At 46.5% G+C, this 13,240-nt stretch overlaps 2 protein-coding genes across 2 annotated transcripts; both read right to left on the bottom strand.

The window, feature by feature from the left end:
• Positions 1-1,877: 1,877 nt before the first annotated feature.
• TREMEDRAFT_66422 (uncharacterized protein) lies at positions 1,878-2,571 on the bottom strand (the record flags this gene model as incomplete). Its single annotated transcript, XM_007008467.1, has 4 exons — positions 1,878-2,003; positions 2,253-2,368; positions 2,424-2,498; positions 2,523-2,571. 4 exons carry the CDS (start codon positions 2,569-2,571, stop codon positions 1,878-1,880), a joined length of 366 nt encoding a protein of 121 aa, XP_007008529.1.
• Positions 2,572-9,646: 7,075 nt separating this feature from the next.
• Positions 9,647-10,846, bottom strand: TREMEDRAFT_66421 (uncharacterized protein; the record flags this gene model as incomplete). Its single annotated transcript, XM_007008466.1, has 3 exons — positions 9,647-9,907; positions 10,332-10,399; positions 10,813-10,846. The coding sequence occupies 3 exons, from the start codon at positions 10,844-10,846 to the stop codon at positions 9,647-9,649; spliced, it is 363 nt and encodes a 120-aa protein (XP_007008528.1).
• Positions 10,847-13,240: the final 2,394 nt, after the last annotated feature.

Here is a 13,240-nt window from a genome sequence, read left to right as displayed (position 1 = left end):
GTCTCCCGGATGCACTTCCTGATAGACTGAGCGATGGGGTAGGAGGTTGGCAGGCCGGGACAGATACCGGACAGCTGATAGTCAAAGATGAAGACGAGGGCATGTGAGGGTTGGCAGCAGGCGTGGACGGGGTTGAGAAGAGGGTGGACGAGCAGACAGAGCCAGAGACGAGAATATCCCTAGAGTCGCTGGCACAGGCTTGTGTAAACACGGCTAGAGCGGAGGAAGAGATATGCAGCCGGCCGCACCGTCGTAATGAGATAATGATTGACGAGGTGACGATGTGAGTTGATGAGAGGGACAGAAAGTGATGAGAAGGGTGGGAAGGGCGTGACCGAAGAAGGATGTGGAAAGGAGAAAAAGAGAGAGAGAAGCGGGATGAAGAAACAAAGAGAAGAGGAGAGAATTCAACGTTATATATAGTAAGTGGTGGGGTGAGGTAGCATGAGACAGTCCCATGCGCAGGTGACCTCATCCATCCCCACTCCCGATGAAATCGAATGAGGGTCTGTGAATCCTCTCTTCTCACCCTGTGGTTGTTATTTTCACTACCTTAGCGTGATGTGAAGTCGGAATGACATATAGCCGTACGTATCTTGTTTGATCTTCCAGATGTATCATGTCCAACTCATGTTCTCCTGAAAGCGTTCTTACTTCCACTCCTCCCTCCGAACCTCCTCTTTCTTCTCCCATTCCTACTTTCTTCCTCATCATCCTCTTCCACTCCTCTCTCCGTCCCCGCTCTAAACTTCTCCCCGTTCCTCTACCGCTCACGTTACAACTTCCTCCTGGATATTTGTCCTTATCTTGCCCTCGTCCCGAAGACCGTACAAAGGACATCTCCATACCTCCATTCACTGTCCTACGCATGGCCAAAACACCTAGGGATTTTGTGTATACATATCCATATCAAATTCAAGCATCTTTTTTCTTAGGTTGTTGTCCCCATCTTTGTTGTCCCATTCTTGAAGGAAAGGAGTGAAATCTAATGTTCTTGTATGTATGATACCTTTGCATCTTGATAACATCTCCATCTACATGCTCCCATGGGACGGAACTTTCATTTTTCCCTTTCTTGACCGTTTCGTCTGCCAAGTTCATGAAAATCGATGGCAGAGTGACTAAATTCATCTTGATCAGGGTTGTTGCCAAAACATATCGTTTACCACAGATTTCCGAGCAATGGAGATAGTGTCAAGGATGATCGCTACATAGATAGCCGTGCGCATAAATCTGGTTACTATTAGCTATGATAAAAGCGATGCATGAGTAAGAACTCACCTGGTTACTCTTAGCTATGATAAAAGCGATAAAGAGCAACCAGGAGAGATGGCTAGAGGTATAGGGAGTGAAGGAACGTAATCTATCAGTCTGACGTGGAATTTCACAGATAGGACAGACAAACATTCCCAGAGAGGGGAGTGACGGGGGAGGTAAAAGGGGAGGACACTCACCATGTTAAGATCCCCACAACGTTGACACGGACTGGAAACATAATGAGGCAAACAATTGACCAGGAGGTTGGGAAGGAGTATTGGATTTGGTGGAATGTTTCTCACATACCTTTCTAAGAAAAGTTGTAAATCTGACCTGTAAAGTCAGTGTACTGGAAACCCGGGTCGAGGTCGACGGAATCCTATGGAAGTCTAGGTGTTTCTGGTGCTATATGATTTATTGTGTCTCCTCTGTAATCAATTTGGCCAAGGAATGATATTGAAGAATACCAACTTTGCTGATTGTACTATACAGTATGCTGTCTACCGATCTCCGTGGTCTCCTTTTCCAACTGCTGCAAGCGTCTGTGTCAAGTGGGGTTCAGGAGAGGACGGAACGCTGTCAGATCCACGCGTCCGCTATGACTTCTATGTATCTCCCGTTTATATGTTGGCCAACCTGTCAAATTGACAGGCCCGTCTCTCGCCTCTCAAGGTAACCCGTGAATCCGTGGCCTCTCCCACTGTTCTCGCATTGAGTAATTGAATGAGGTCAAACTTTCTACCTAGCTAAAATTAGGTCAACACAATTGATTGCAGAAAAGAGAAACTCGCTCATTCAGTACTTTGTCACGGAACCTATAGCTCTTTTCACTTCCTCCGGTCGACAATTTCCTGCGGCATTTCCCATCAACGTTAGTAACCAGGGTGAGATCTCCAGATGTGATCCTCATGGGATGTTCGTGTTGACCTCCTGGATCTCTCGCTGCTCAGCCGCCAGCTTGTAGCCAGCTCAGCAAGCAACCCATCAACACCCACTCCCAAGAAGAAGATGATGGTGGTCACTCGCCAATCTGGGATCCAGCATGTCAATGCTGGCGTTCCATTCGAAGACGGGTTTGCAGGAGTTAGGAAGCCGGGGATGACCATAGGGTCTGGTAGTAAGTAGTAAAGTAGTCAGAGAAACACAGTCAAGAGACAAATACATACATAGACAGGCAATCCCTATGAATCCAATGGTATCTCCACCTTTGACTTCACCCATGAGCTCCTTCAACATGTCACCTTCCTATCACACAACATTTGTACAATACAGCAGTGATCCGAGACCTGTCGAACTCCCCTGGTCCATGAGCATGATGGAGGAACGACCCTGTCGTGACAAGCACCACATCGCCCAGTCCCAGCAAGACATCGACATTCAATTGGGGAAAGCGAGTATACCCAGGCCAGCCGGAGAACTGGGTGAATATGGTGTACAGGTGAAGCCACAGACTCGATCCGTGACTAGTTGTCTCCCTTTTAATAGTCTAATGTATTGATTTTGCATGGGACACACATTTATTTACTGATATGTAACAGTGTTTGGAAGTAAAAACCTCCAACCCCTCGAATTCAGCCCCGAATGAACGCGGGAGACATTGAACAATGACGTTCCCGTGCCATTTCTACCGCTGTCATTGAGTTTTGCGCCTACGACTTACCTCTTGGCCGTGGTGGAGACTACTCGTCAGAAAGGTCGGAAATATCTTTCATCACCCTCATCGAGGCCATCGGACCGTCACTGTGTGGATGCCTTTTTCTTTCTCTTGCCCAGACCCTCTCCTTGATCCTTATCATCAGTGTTTGCCCAACTTTGTCTCACCAACGTGAATCACAAGAGTCAATCTTTGGTGAAATCAGCAATGGACGGAATGAGAGAGGAATTTTCCAAATTCAATTCATGCTTTACTCATTTGTCCACTCGCCCATTAGTCTCATCCTCTCCGTCCATGTCTAGATTTGTTTTATCATTCAATAATAAGATGAGAATGCAGAGGGGAAAATAGCAAGCATAGAATTCACATGTCTCATATATGCTTATGATACTCACTCACACTTAGCAAATCAGAGACGATTGAACAAGAAGAGGACAATAAGATCAGTATTGAGAAACATGAGGATCGTAACTGAGTATCACGTCGTGGAGGACAGAGGGGGGTAAAGGGAGACTCACAAATTTCACGGCAGTTGCCAGCATCACGTGAGGTTTCATACTACTTCTTGCAGTGAACTAGTTGAGTGTAATATGATATGACGTGATGTGACAGAGATGGAATATCAGAGAGAAGAGAGATGAAAGGGGATTCTTCGTCTACTCGAAATATGTGGTGAAATCTGCCTGGAGAACTGGCTTGAGGTAGGGAGGCGCCATGGAGCGGACGACCATTATGGCTTGTTGGTTTGTCATCATTTTTGTTCTCTAAGTTACCTGATTCATCAGTCAAAAGTTGACATCACATGTGCCATTGTACCCTGCAACAACAGTTTGCTATTTGAAAGATGCTTCTAAGTCTTACAGTTAGTAAACAAGCGAGATGAGAAAGTTGCCAAACTTGGAATGACCCGCAAACTGCAATTTTCCAAGGGAAACTAAAAATGACACCGGCTAGTGATTGTGCGCTTAGCATAAATTCTTCTACAGGTCACATCTTCCATTTGTCACGGTCTACTCCATGACGCTTCAAGGGGTGACGCCTTTGGTCCTTCACGTAACAAATACTTTGACACGCCAGAGGTCAAGTACGAGTATGGAAGAGTGAATGAAAGAGTGAATGAAAGTCATAATGAGAAAGGTGAGACTTACATCCACTCTCAGATCAAGGCCCACACAGGAGATAGAGGCGTACCAGCCAGAGGAGGGTGAGGTTCTGTTTCTGAATGGGCTCCGGGATCCCATCCGTGGCCAAGAGTATCGTGAGGGAAGAGGAGAGGATACAGAGAAGGTCTTAATTACGACTTTTCGTAGTACTAAAGTACGCCGTTTCCGAAATGATAGTCTTAATCACACCTTTCAGTACCAACTGGCTACAGGCATAGTCACAGACCACATATGATGTATTCGTCTGTATTCTCTGCATTTGATCCATCTACAGGAAGTGGCTGTCTATTGTACATAGCTAATGTGGCGCAATGAACCACGCCATTGCAGGGTTCATGTTTGGGGGGAGCCGCATGCAGGTACTCTTCTTATGACCATTCCTGCCACGGTTGGAGCATTTCTCCTTCTGTGTTGGACCAGCCTGGGTATGAGAGGACCCCCAGCGGATTTTTTCTTAATCCTGAATTGGCGAGATACCTGAACGCCCTCCAAGGTCAGTGATACGTCCATGACTCGCACGGATATCAGGGGGTCTGATACTGGTATCAATCGTGAGGTTATCAGTGAGCATAGGAGGCAGAGGAATTGAGTATGTTGCCATCCACCCATCCTGAGACTGAGCGTAGGCCACAGAGCTGTTGATCATCCATAGCATTGGGAAGATACGTGACTTACACCCTTGGGTTTCTTGACACAACACGAGATACTGCGATAACATGGCTGTTCTTGGTCAATCAGTCACTGATTGATACATAGGCATTTGTTCTGTTCTGCCTACTTGTGAAGGACGTATCAAAAAATTTGTATGACACAACTAGACCATTTATATCAATTTCACTATTCGGACCTCAAAACCACGTCTTGGACGAATTGGATCAAAGCAATACCTCTTAAGCTTCGCTTCCAAGCTTTACACATCCTTCTCCAATGCCAAAGTGGAAGAAAGGACATCAGTTGACTCTCTATATCAATATCGCCGTCTGACCCCTAACTGTTTACCAAGAGAAGTGAAAAAGCGGTTCATTTGAGGGATGTACAGCATCACCCCATTACACTTCTGGCCCGGGACCCCCTTGGCAACATTACTTGCTTTCTGGAGACATGAGAGCTGTACATCTGCTATCTTGGTTTTTGGGTGATTGAGGAGTTGATCTCAGGGATAGGAAATATCATGACAGAAGATATTTGACAAACATGTCATTAACCTTCATGGTCTCTTTGATACACCACATCAACTATGTAAGTTTGTTACCTACAAGGCCTCCATTACCGCAACGTCTGGCCCTGGCAATACAACGGTTGGGTGTAGAAAGAGACGGAGGACCAAAGCGAATATAGGGTTTACAGTCTTCTTCTTAGGAGGTGATTCTCCTTTCTCTATTGCAATCCAGCTACCAGCTAAACGGCCTTGGTTTGAGTGACCGGCTTACTCAGGATTAATGAAGACTTTTCCTGATAGTCTGTGTCTGATGCCACAGTTCTGCGCTAACTTTCAGGCCACAAAGAGAAGACAATGGAGCAATTGCGCATCAACATCGACATTAACTCATCCTGTAAGGCGTTTGCCGGATGAGAATAACACACGACTCCAATATAGAAAGTTAAATGAAGGGAAAGAGGAAAAGGAGGATGCATATTTTCAATCTGCCTACCTGCTCAACCCCATGTTGAAGTTGGAGGCTTGCTACGCACAAAGACAGGATTAGCAATAATCAGACAAGCCTGGAAAGCAGTGGAAAGTTGTGGAAGGTGGTGGACACTGGTAGAAGGATCCACGGGCAACTACACATCCTCAATGGGTTCTCCTCATGACATGTATCACAGGGCCTTCTGCTGCACGGACTGGCCGGTCGTTGTCAATTAATCCTCAACTCGTTGCACCTTTCAGACCATTTGAGCCTTCTTGCGCAACATCGAGACATCTACTTTATGTCATTGAACCTGCATTGAGTAGCTAATACATACAGCCATGTGATCGTCTCGCCCGGGCCATGTGGACCACACGTCATGTACACCACACTAGAGAAGATGTACCGCTAGTCACATGGGAAGGGTGGAAGCCATAAGGTGATTGCAACCAAGGACAAGCTTGCAGAGGAGCTGCAAGCTCATTGTGAGTACAAGAAACTCAGCAGCAAACGGTCTGCTTATTTTTGGTATGGACAGCATTGTTGAAACTTTTGGGTGACACTGAACATGCCCGCAAATCTCTGGAGCCATTGAGAAAGATGTATCGTGCAATCAATGAAGCACAAACAATGGACGATACCTGATCGATGTACAGCATGCCTTCAGTGAATATTACACCGCTGACTGAACAGCCCATGAAACGCCAAGTCTCCTTGATTCTCTCCCCACAAGTAGGTACTTTTGATCTTCAATCTTTGGGCCATTGGGTCAAAAGCTAGGTGTTACGGGGTAACAACGACTCGAAACAATTCCATTGAACTTGACGGATTAGGAAAGAGAAAGGTGGGATTTGGAGGCAGTGCTGCAATTAGGTAGGGACGGGTTTTCCCTTTTTGAGATTTCCCCACTGGGTTTGCTCAAAAGCGGTTTTTCACCTATCCACGTATGTACATAGACGCTTGCAGTAGGACAGAGAGGAAGACACGGATCCCTATAGATAGTATATAGTACAATCAGCAAAGTACCAACTCAGCTGATTCTTCAATATCATTCTTTGGCTACATTGATTGCAGAGGAGACACAATCCATCACATAGCGCCAGAGACCCATAGATTTCCACGAGAGTTCCATCGAGTTCGACCCAGCCTGCGACCTAGTCATCGTGTTTCCAGTACCGTTACACTAGGTCAGCAAGTCAAGGAACTCCCCCCATGGGCTGGTACGGCTCTCTGAAGGAGTATCTTGCAGTCAGGCACCTTCTTTGCCTAATAGCGTTATTCAGTTTCTCAGTTTGACTGTCCAAACCAAACCTTCTCTTTGATTGGCATGAACAACACTGAAGTCAAAGTGGAAGTGGTCAAGGAGGATCTCCTTTGGTTTGACTGAGAGTTTCAAATGTAATCCAGTGTTAGGTGTGTGCTTGAAATGAGTGGGTAGGTAGGTCTGTAACTGTTAGGGACCCAGCCGGAGACGGGACCCCTCCGGAGCTCCACGGATCCGATCAGACCTGACCAGAGATGTTCCACTCCGGAGTGGTCTGACTCCTTCAGCAGACCCAGCCAGAGAAAAAGCAGGTTCCTAATGAGTTTATGAGGTAACAATGGCTAGATGAAAGTGTTTCCATATGCTTCAAACAAGCACATCCATCTGCAGTAATTTTCCATGAGATTGACATGGTCTGTGAGCAATTGGTCAATTTTTAACACCAATCATCAGCCCATGTCTTTCCGTGACAATACCAAACCTGAAGCAACTAATGAGATTGTCCTGCTTACACAATGCTCAGAGCCAACTAAGATAGACCACTGGGAGGTTTGGTTGCTAAATTGTCATTAGGAAGAAGAGTAGTTTGGGAAAACTAGGGTGAATAACTCAAGGGCACGTGGATTACTCTGGGTGGGTCCGGACCCCTCCGGAGTGGCATGTTTCTCTGCCTGGGTCCCAAAGGGGTAGTTTGAACCATGCCACTCCGGAGTGGTCCATCTCCGGCTGGGTCCTTAACACCTCCACCTGTCCTCTAGGCTCACCTCTTGCCCTGCAGTGTTATGGAACACTGTGGATAACACTTGGGACAGGATGCACTTGGAAGATGTTGGAAACACAAAGATCAATTGGTAGGTGGGGAGTAGACAAGCTGAGCTGTGAGCAGAGAGGAAAGGGATCCAAGTTGGTTTTACCATCAAGGTGGAGGATCCATCAAGCACAGCAACATTCAGCAGGAAGCTGTTGACCACTAAGATGGAACAAAGTACATATGATTGAGGAGTGTAAGATCTCGGCTTTGATTCAGCTTGGTTCTCTTTGAGGACTGATTTGGGTCCTCCAGTTGACTACAGAAAACGTCACCAGTTGTTGGGTGTATCAGGTGTAGATAAACGAGGAGGATGCGACGGCTAGACTCTCTATTTATGGGTCCCAATGGATATATTGGCAATACACACAATCTTTGATACCTCTGACATGACTCGGTTGTGGACACATTCTGATTCAGCAAAGAGTGAGTGAATCATGTCTTGAAGGCAAGACTGGCTTCTTCCAACAAAATCAGGGCTGATGGTTTCGGCACAAGCATGAAGCTGATGCCTGCTCAATCAAGTCCTCCATGTATTGTTTGGTCAATACATGTATTTGCAAGGTGAGGCATCTGGCTAACAACATGGTCTGCAAGACCATGTGCTACAACACGGAGGGAAGTTGGTCATCTGCAATACATACTCCCATGCCGGCTTTCTGCTACATATTGTGACACTTTGCCCGGTTGCCTTCCCAGCTGACTCTCAGAGAGAAATCATCCTCATTTTCAAACTTCACCCCTGAAAAGACTGGTCCGCTTCCAAAGGTCTCATCAGAGGCGATTAACCTAGTAGTCGCTTCGCTTGACTATTGCTTCTTCTTGTATCTCGATGGCTGACTTCCGGGATCTGTGGGGAGATCAAGTCCGCCCTATATCGCCAATCCATCGAGCCGAGTGACAGAAATTCTCTATGAAATGAGAAAGACGTGCCTCGGAAGTTTCAAGATGTTGAGCAGGTCGAGAGCGAGCGGTACAGATGCCAAAGTCAAATGAAAGTTTCCTTATTCGAAGGGATCAAAGAAGAAGAGACAAGCTCCTCATAATAAACTTTCCTCAGCATTCCAGTGATTTCTGTCACGACCAGTACTTACGCGAGATGAACTCTCACTAGCAGAGTTGATGTTGAGCCTTTGAGGACCGTTTATGATTGCGGGCTCGCTACCCGGTTATGGTGGTTTCTGTCCGCAATTTTGGCCCATGCTCGTAAATCTGCGTAAGTGAGCGCTAAGCAATTTTGAGTGTTAAATGCCTGATGCATAAGAAAAGAAACAAAAAGACGGAAAGCAAAGGGATGAGCTGATTGAAAAGGTGCAGAGAAGAGATGAAAGAAGAATAGACAAGCTCACATAACAAACCTTCATTGGCATTCCATGGCCAGTCCACATTTGGAACACAAGAGCTGTTTACTCTTGAGCTGTGTTCAAACATACCATCCATGAGCGTATCCACATTTGAAGACGTCATCAGAATCTTCTCTGTGATCTTCGAGAGGGCTTACACTCGTCCCTCCCCGGCCGAGGATATGGTGATCATGAGCTCCGATGGGGAGAGAACGAACCAGTTCCCAGTTTGAAAATAAGCTGAATACACATGGTGCATTTCCATACGGAAGAGACAGTTTAAGAAAAGGGGGGGGGGGGGGGGGGGTCACGAAGACGTCACCCCTTGATATCGATGAAGCAAGGAGAAGACCTGTTCCGCCGCCGTTTACGTCTACTATGGGGCACTTCTGGGGATCAGACCTCGATGCGCGAGATGATGATGATACTGGCGAAGAAGTGGCGTCCTCAGTAATTGTGAGGGTGTCAAGAGAAGAGGTGACAACAGGAAGGGTTGCAGAAGACGGGGAAGTGGGAAGATAAGATTCTGTCAGGAGGACAGGGTCGTATTTACCTTTTCTTGGATTCTGACATTGGGACCACTGTACGGGCTGAAAGTTTTGAATATTAGAGATCCGTTTCTGACATTGGGACCACTGTACGGGTTGAAAGTTCTGAATATCGGTCGGAGAGCAAAGGGAGAAAGGGTGCCGAACAATCGAGGGAGTGGTGGTGGTGGGAAATCAATAGTTCTCCCTGCGTAAAGGTCGTTTCGTTCCAAACCTGAAGACGGTATGGTGTGAATCGACATCTAGGGGTCAGATCTCATCATCGTCACTGATATTGATGACTATGACTTCTCGTGGACAGACTTGGCAGGGGCCAAAGATCGGGGGTGGTTTACGGAATGATTGAGACAGGGGTAATCTCATGGAGTGGAGGTGATTTGAGAGTTGTCTTGAGCGACCTAAGAGGTGGAGAGGGAGGTAGGAATTATCTTGCTTTTTGATTGCAACCAGTCACAATAGTGAAAAGAAGAGAAGGCAAGAGAGAAAAGAGAGAAAGAGTCCACAGTTGCCGTTTAGTCTCTCAATCTCGCATACACATACCTATAGCTCATACACCACTTGTGCTTGAGTCTACAAGCTGGCATGGATACATTCAATCAGATTATAGCTGAAGACGAGCCGGTCAGTCACTTGTACTAGATTCGCCCCCCTCCCCCCTCCGCTCACATATCTTTCAGCCTGCGCTCCTTTCCCCAGGAGAGATCCAAGACCTTCAGCAAGCTGCTCATGAACACCTGCAATATATCACTGCTCTTCTATGTCAAGAACATGTCAACCAAGATCCGGATGATGTTATTGATGCACAAGATACCCTTCACAAGCTCCATGATGTTATCAGATCTCTAGAATATTGCCTTCCCACCAAGGTCTTTTCAGACCTGATGGTTTCCGCTTCCCAGATCGAATCATCCCTTGGGCTACTTGCTCACAGCCTCAACGCTGGCGCCAACCAGATTCTAGCTCCACTTGGTCGCATCTGGCAGAAGGACAGTACAGGATGTCCCTTTCTTGACATCAACATCGAACTCATGCTTCTCCTCATGCAGCATAATTGGGAAGACCGAGAGCTAGGAGAGTAATTTCAGTGTACAAGGCAGACACTGTGGGCTCGGCGAAAGTCTCTGGGAATCACAAAGAGAGGACTTACACCCACCTCTGATCTGCAGCTTGCAGAGGTACATCAATGGATTCCATGCGATCACTTTTCATTCAATCCACTCATGCTCTTCTCTCTTATGAGCCACTTTTTGTGTACTCGACTGACTACACAGACTCTCCACTGCATCATCTTCACCTCAACAGGACTCATGGGTGTCAAAGCAGTCCAGGGCGTACTCCGGGCTCGCAGATTCTTTGTGGCACGAGAAGGAATTCGACTCACCCTTTGCGTTGCTGCACCTGATGCTATGACGGCTCGCTGGGCCCGTCACATCAAATGAAGGGTGTGTAAAGCTCCCTATGTCAATAGTCTATGGCATATTGATGGTCACCACAACCTTGTTCCGTGGAAGACTGTCATTCATGGTGAAATTGATGGATACTCTCGGATTGTGACATTTCTCCACGCCTCCACAAACAACCGGGCCATCACTGTCCTTGGTATATTTCTCAGAGGAACAACCCAATGGGGTTGGCCTGCTTGGGTACATGCAGACCATGGAATCAAAGAGGTAATGAAGGAAGTGAGAAGTGAGTCTGTCACCTCAAACTCGGAAATTTGCCTCATGTGTGCAGGTAATGTTTGACATCCCTTCATACAGGGACCTTCCACTCAAAGTCAACGTATTGAACGTTTATGGGTGGACATGCAGAACTGGACTATATTGGCATATCAAGGCACCTTTGGGATTCTTGAGTGAGAACAACAGTCTTCTTCACCAAGAAGAACCAATCGAGCTATGGTGTCTTCACTTCTGTTATCTGCCCATGATCAATAGGAACTTATACGCGTTTCAAACTGCATGGAACAATCACGAATTTTGCACAGAGCATGAGTAAATGCCCATAAAGAGACACCGCCGCAGTGAGTTTTGTGCGCTACACCAGATCTGAGGACTGGTTCATTCGGTAGTAGTGCTAATCCAAAAGGTTGTATTCAAGCTGTTTGTCAAGGTATACATATCTTGCAAGATCCCTATGCTCTTCCTCCTACAGCAACACTATGCTGAGAACTTTGTATACTACAGGCTAGACAACTTTGGAAATGGCGCCAATCCTATTCCGCAACGTGACAATCCTCACTTCACATTCCAGCAGTCCTATCTGGGATTCCTATCCCTCTTCAGGTCTCTCTTGAAGCAGAGATCACACAGGAAGCTCTACTGGTGATTGTAGAACCTGCTTGGCCCCCAGGGATGGATTGGGGACGTTCTAGGTAGATGTACTCCGGAACAGCCTGTATGGAATGCTGTCCATTCACATTCCTTGTTGAATAGTCGGATGTTTTTTGCTGTCAAGCAGCAATGCAATCTTCTTCATCCCAAAGTCAATGCATCATGTATCTACATATGTATGCCAACCACGGCTTTTGAGTTTTCATGATTTTATCAGATTTGACCCTGTGACAGAAAGAGAATAAGTGGGATGACAGAACTAAATTCGTTGATGAGGGTCAATGTGCTTCGGACTGTTCATGGTTTGACGGGGATGGATCACGTCTACTAGTTAGCTATCTGGGACTAACAGTAACCGAGACCAAGTGCGAAGGCTTGTTGTGTGGTGCTGGTTCATCAAAACTGATATGGAGATGAAGTCTATATGATGCAAATTGGAAGCTTGAATACCAGAGGGAACACCAAGAGCGACTTGGAGGATGAGGTTGAGCAACTCACTACGGCAAATAAAGAGTGAACAATATGAGCTAAGGCATGACCAGTACCGCACTTCTAAGTTGGCACACCGGCGACATAGATGGGGCGTTCAGGGTGAAGATATGCGACGTGGAGATGGCCTCAGCTCGAATATGCTCTGGCATCAGCTCAAATACAGTACAGAGGGTCCGGAGGTGTTTTGTTGATCAGACATAACACGTACGTGGGAATATCGATAGCACATGTTGTAAGGTAACCCTGGGAAATCAGCTACCGGTCCGTTATATTCTGAGCAGTGAAGGTTTGGGAAAGACATTGAGATTATAGAGCTCACTACTAATTTACGAGCCCGAAACATTGTCAAAATTCGTCTCCAATCTCATCACCATTGTTGGGGGGGGGGGGGGGGGGGGGGGGGGGGGGGTTAAATAGTAAAATACCGTGACTAATAAAATCTACTTTCCAATACGGTCAAGGATCTTCCCACACCGTCTATAAGATTACGTGAGCCCAGAGACATCCCACAATGAACATTAACAGACGCCGAAGAGAGGTCAACATTACTAAGCCCGTACTTGAGCTCCCAAACTGGCCTCCGTTCACTCAATCCCTAGATTGCCTTTGTTACCTAGCCGAAGGAAGTTTAAGCGTACTGGCAATTTAATAATCATGACACGTACCGGAAATCGCCTCCCAAGACTAAGAATTTTTTTTTTTATTTTTTTCTCGTATAGACTTACAGTGGCCAAGAGGGAGGAGCGTGTT

Source organism: Tremella mesenterica (genome assembly GCF_000271645.1).
Source record: "Tremella mesenterica DSM 1558 unplaced genomic scaffold TREMEscaffold_22, whole genome shotgun sequence".
Lineage (NCBI taxonomy): Eukaryota > Fungi > Basidiomycota > Tremellomycetes > Tremellales > Tremellaceae > Tremella > Tremella mesenterica.
The sequence above is the reverse complement of the archived record's forward strand: the minus strand, read 5'-3'. Positions and strand labels throughout refer to the sequence as shown.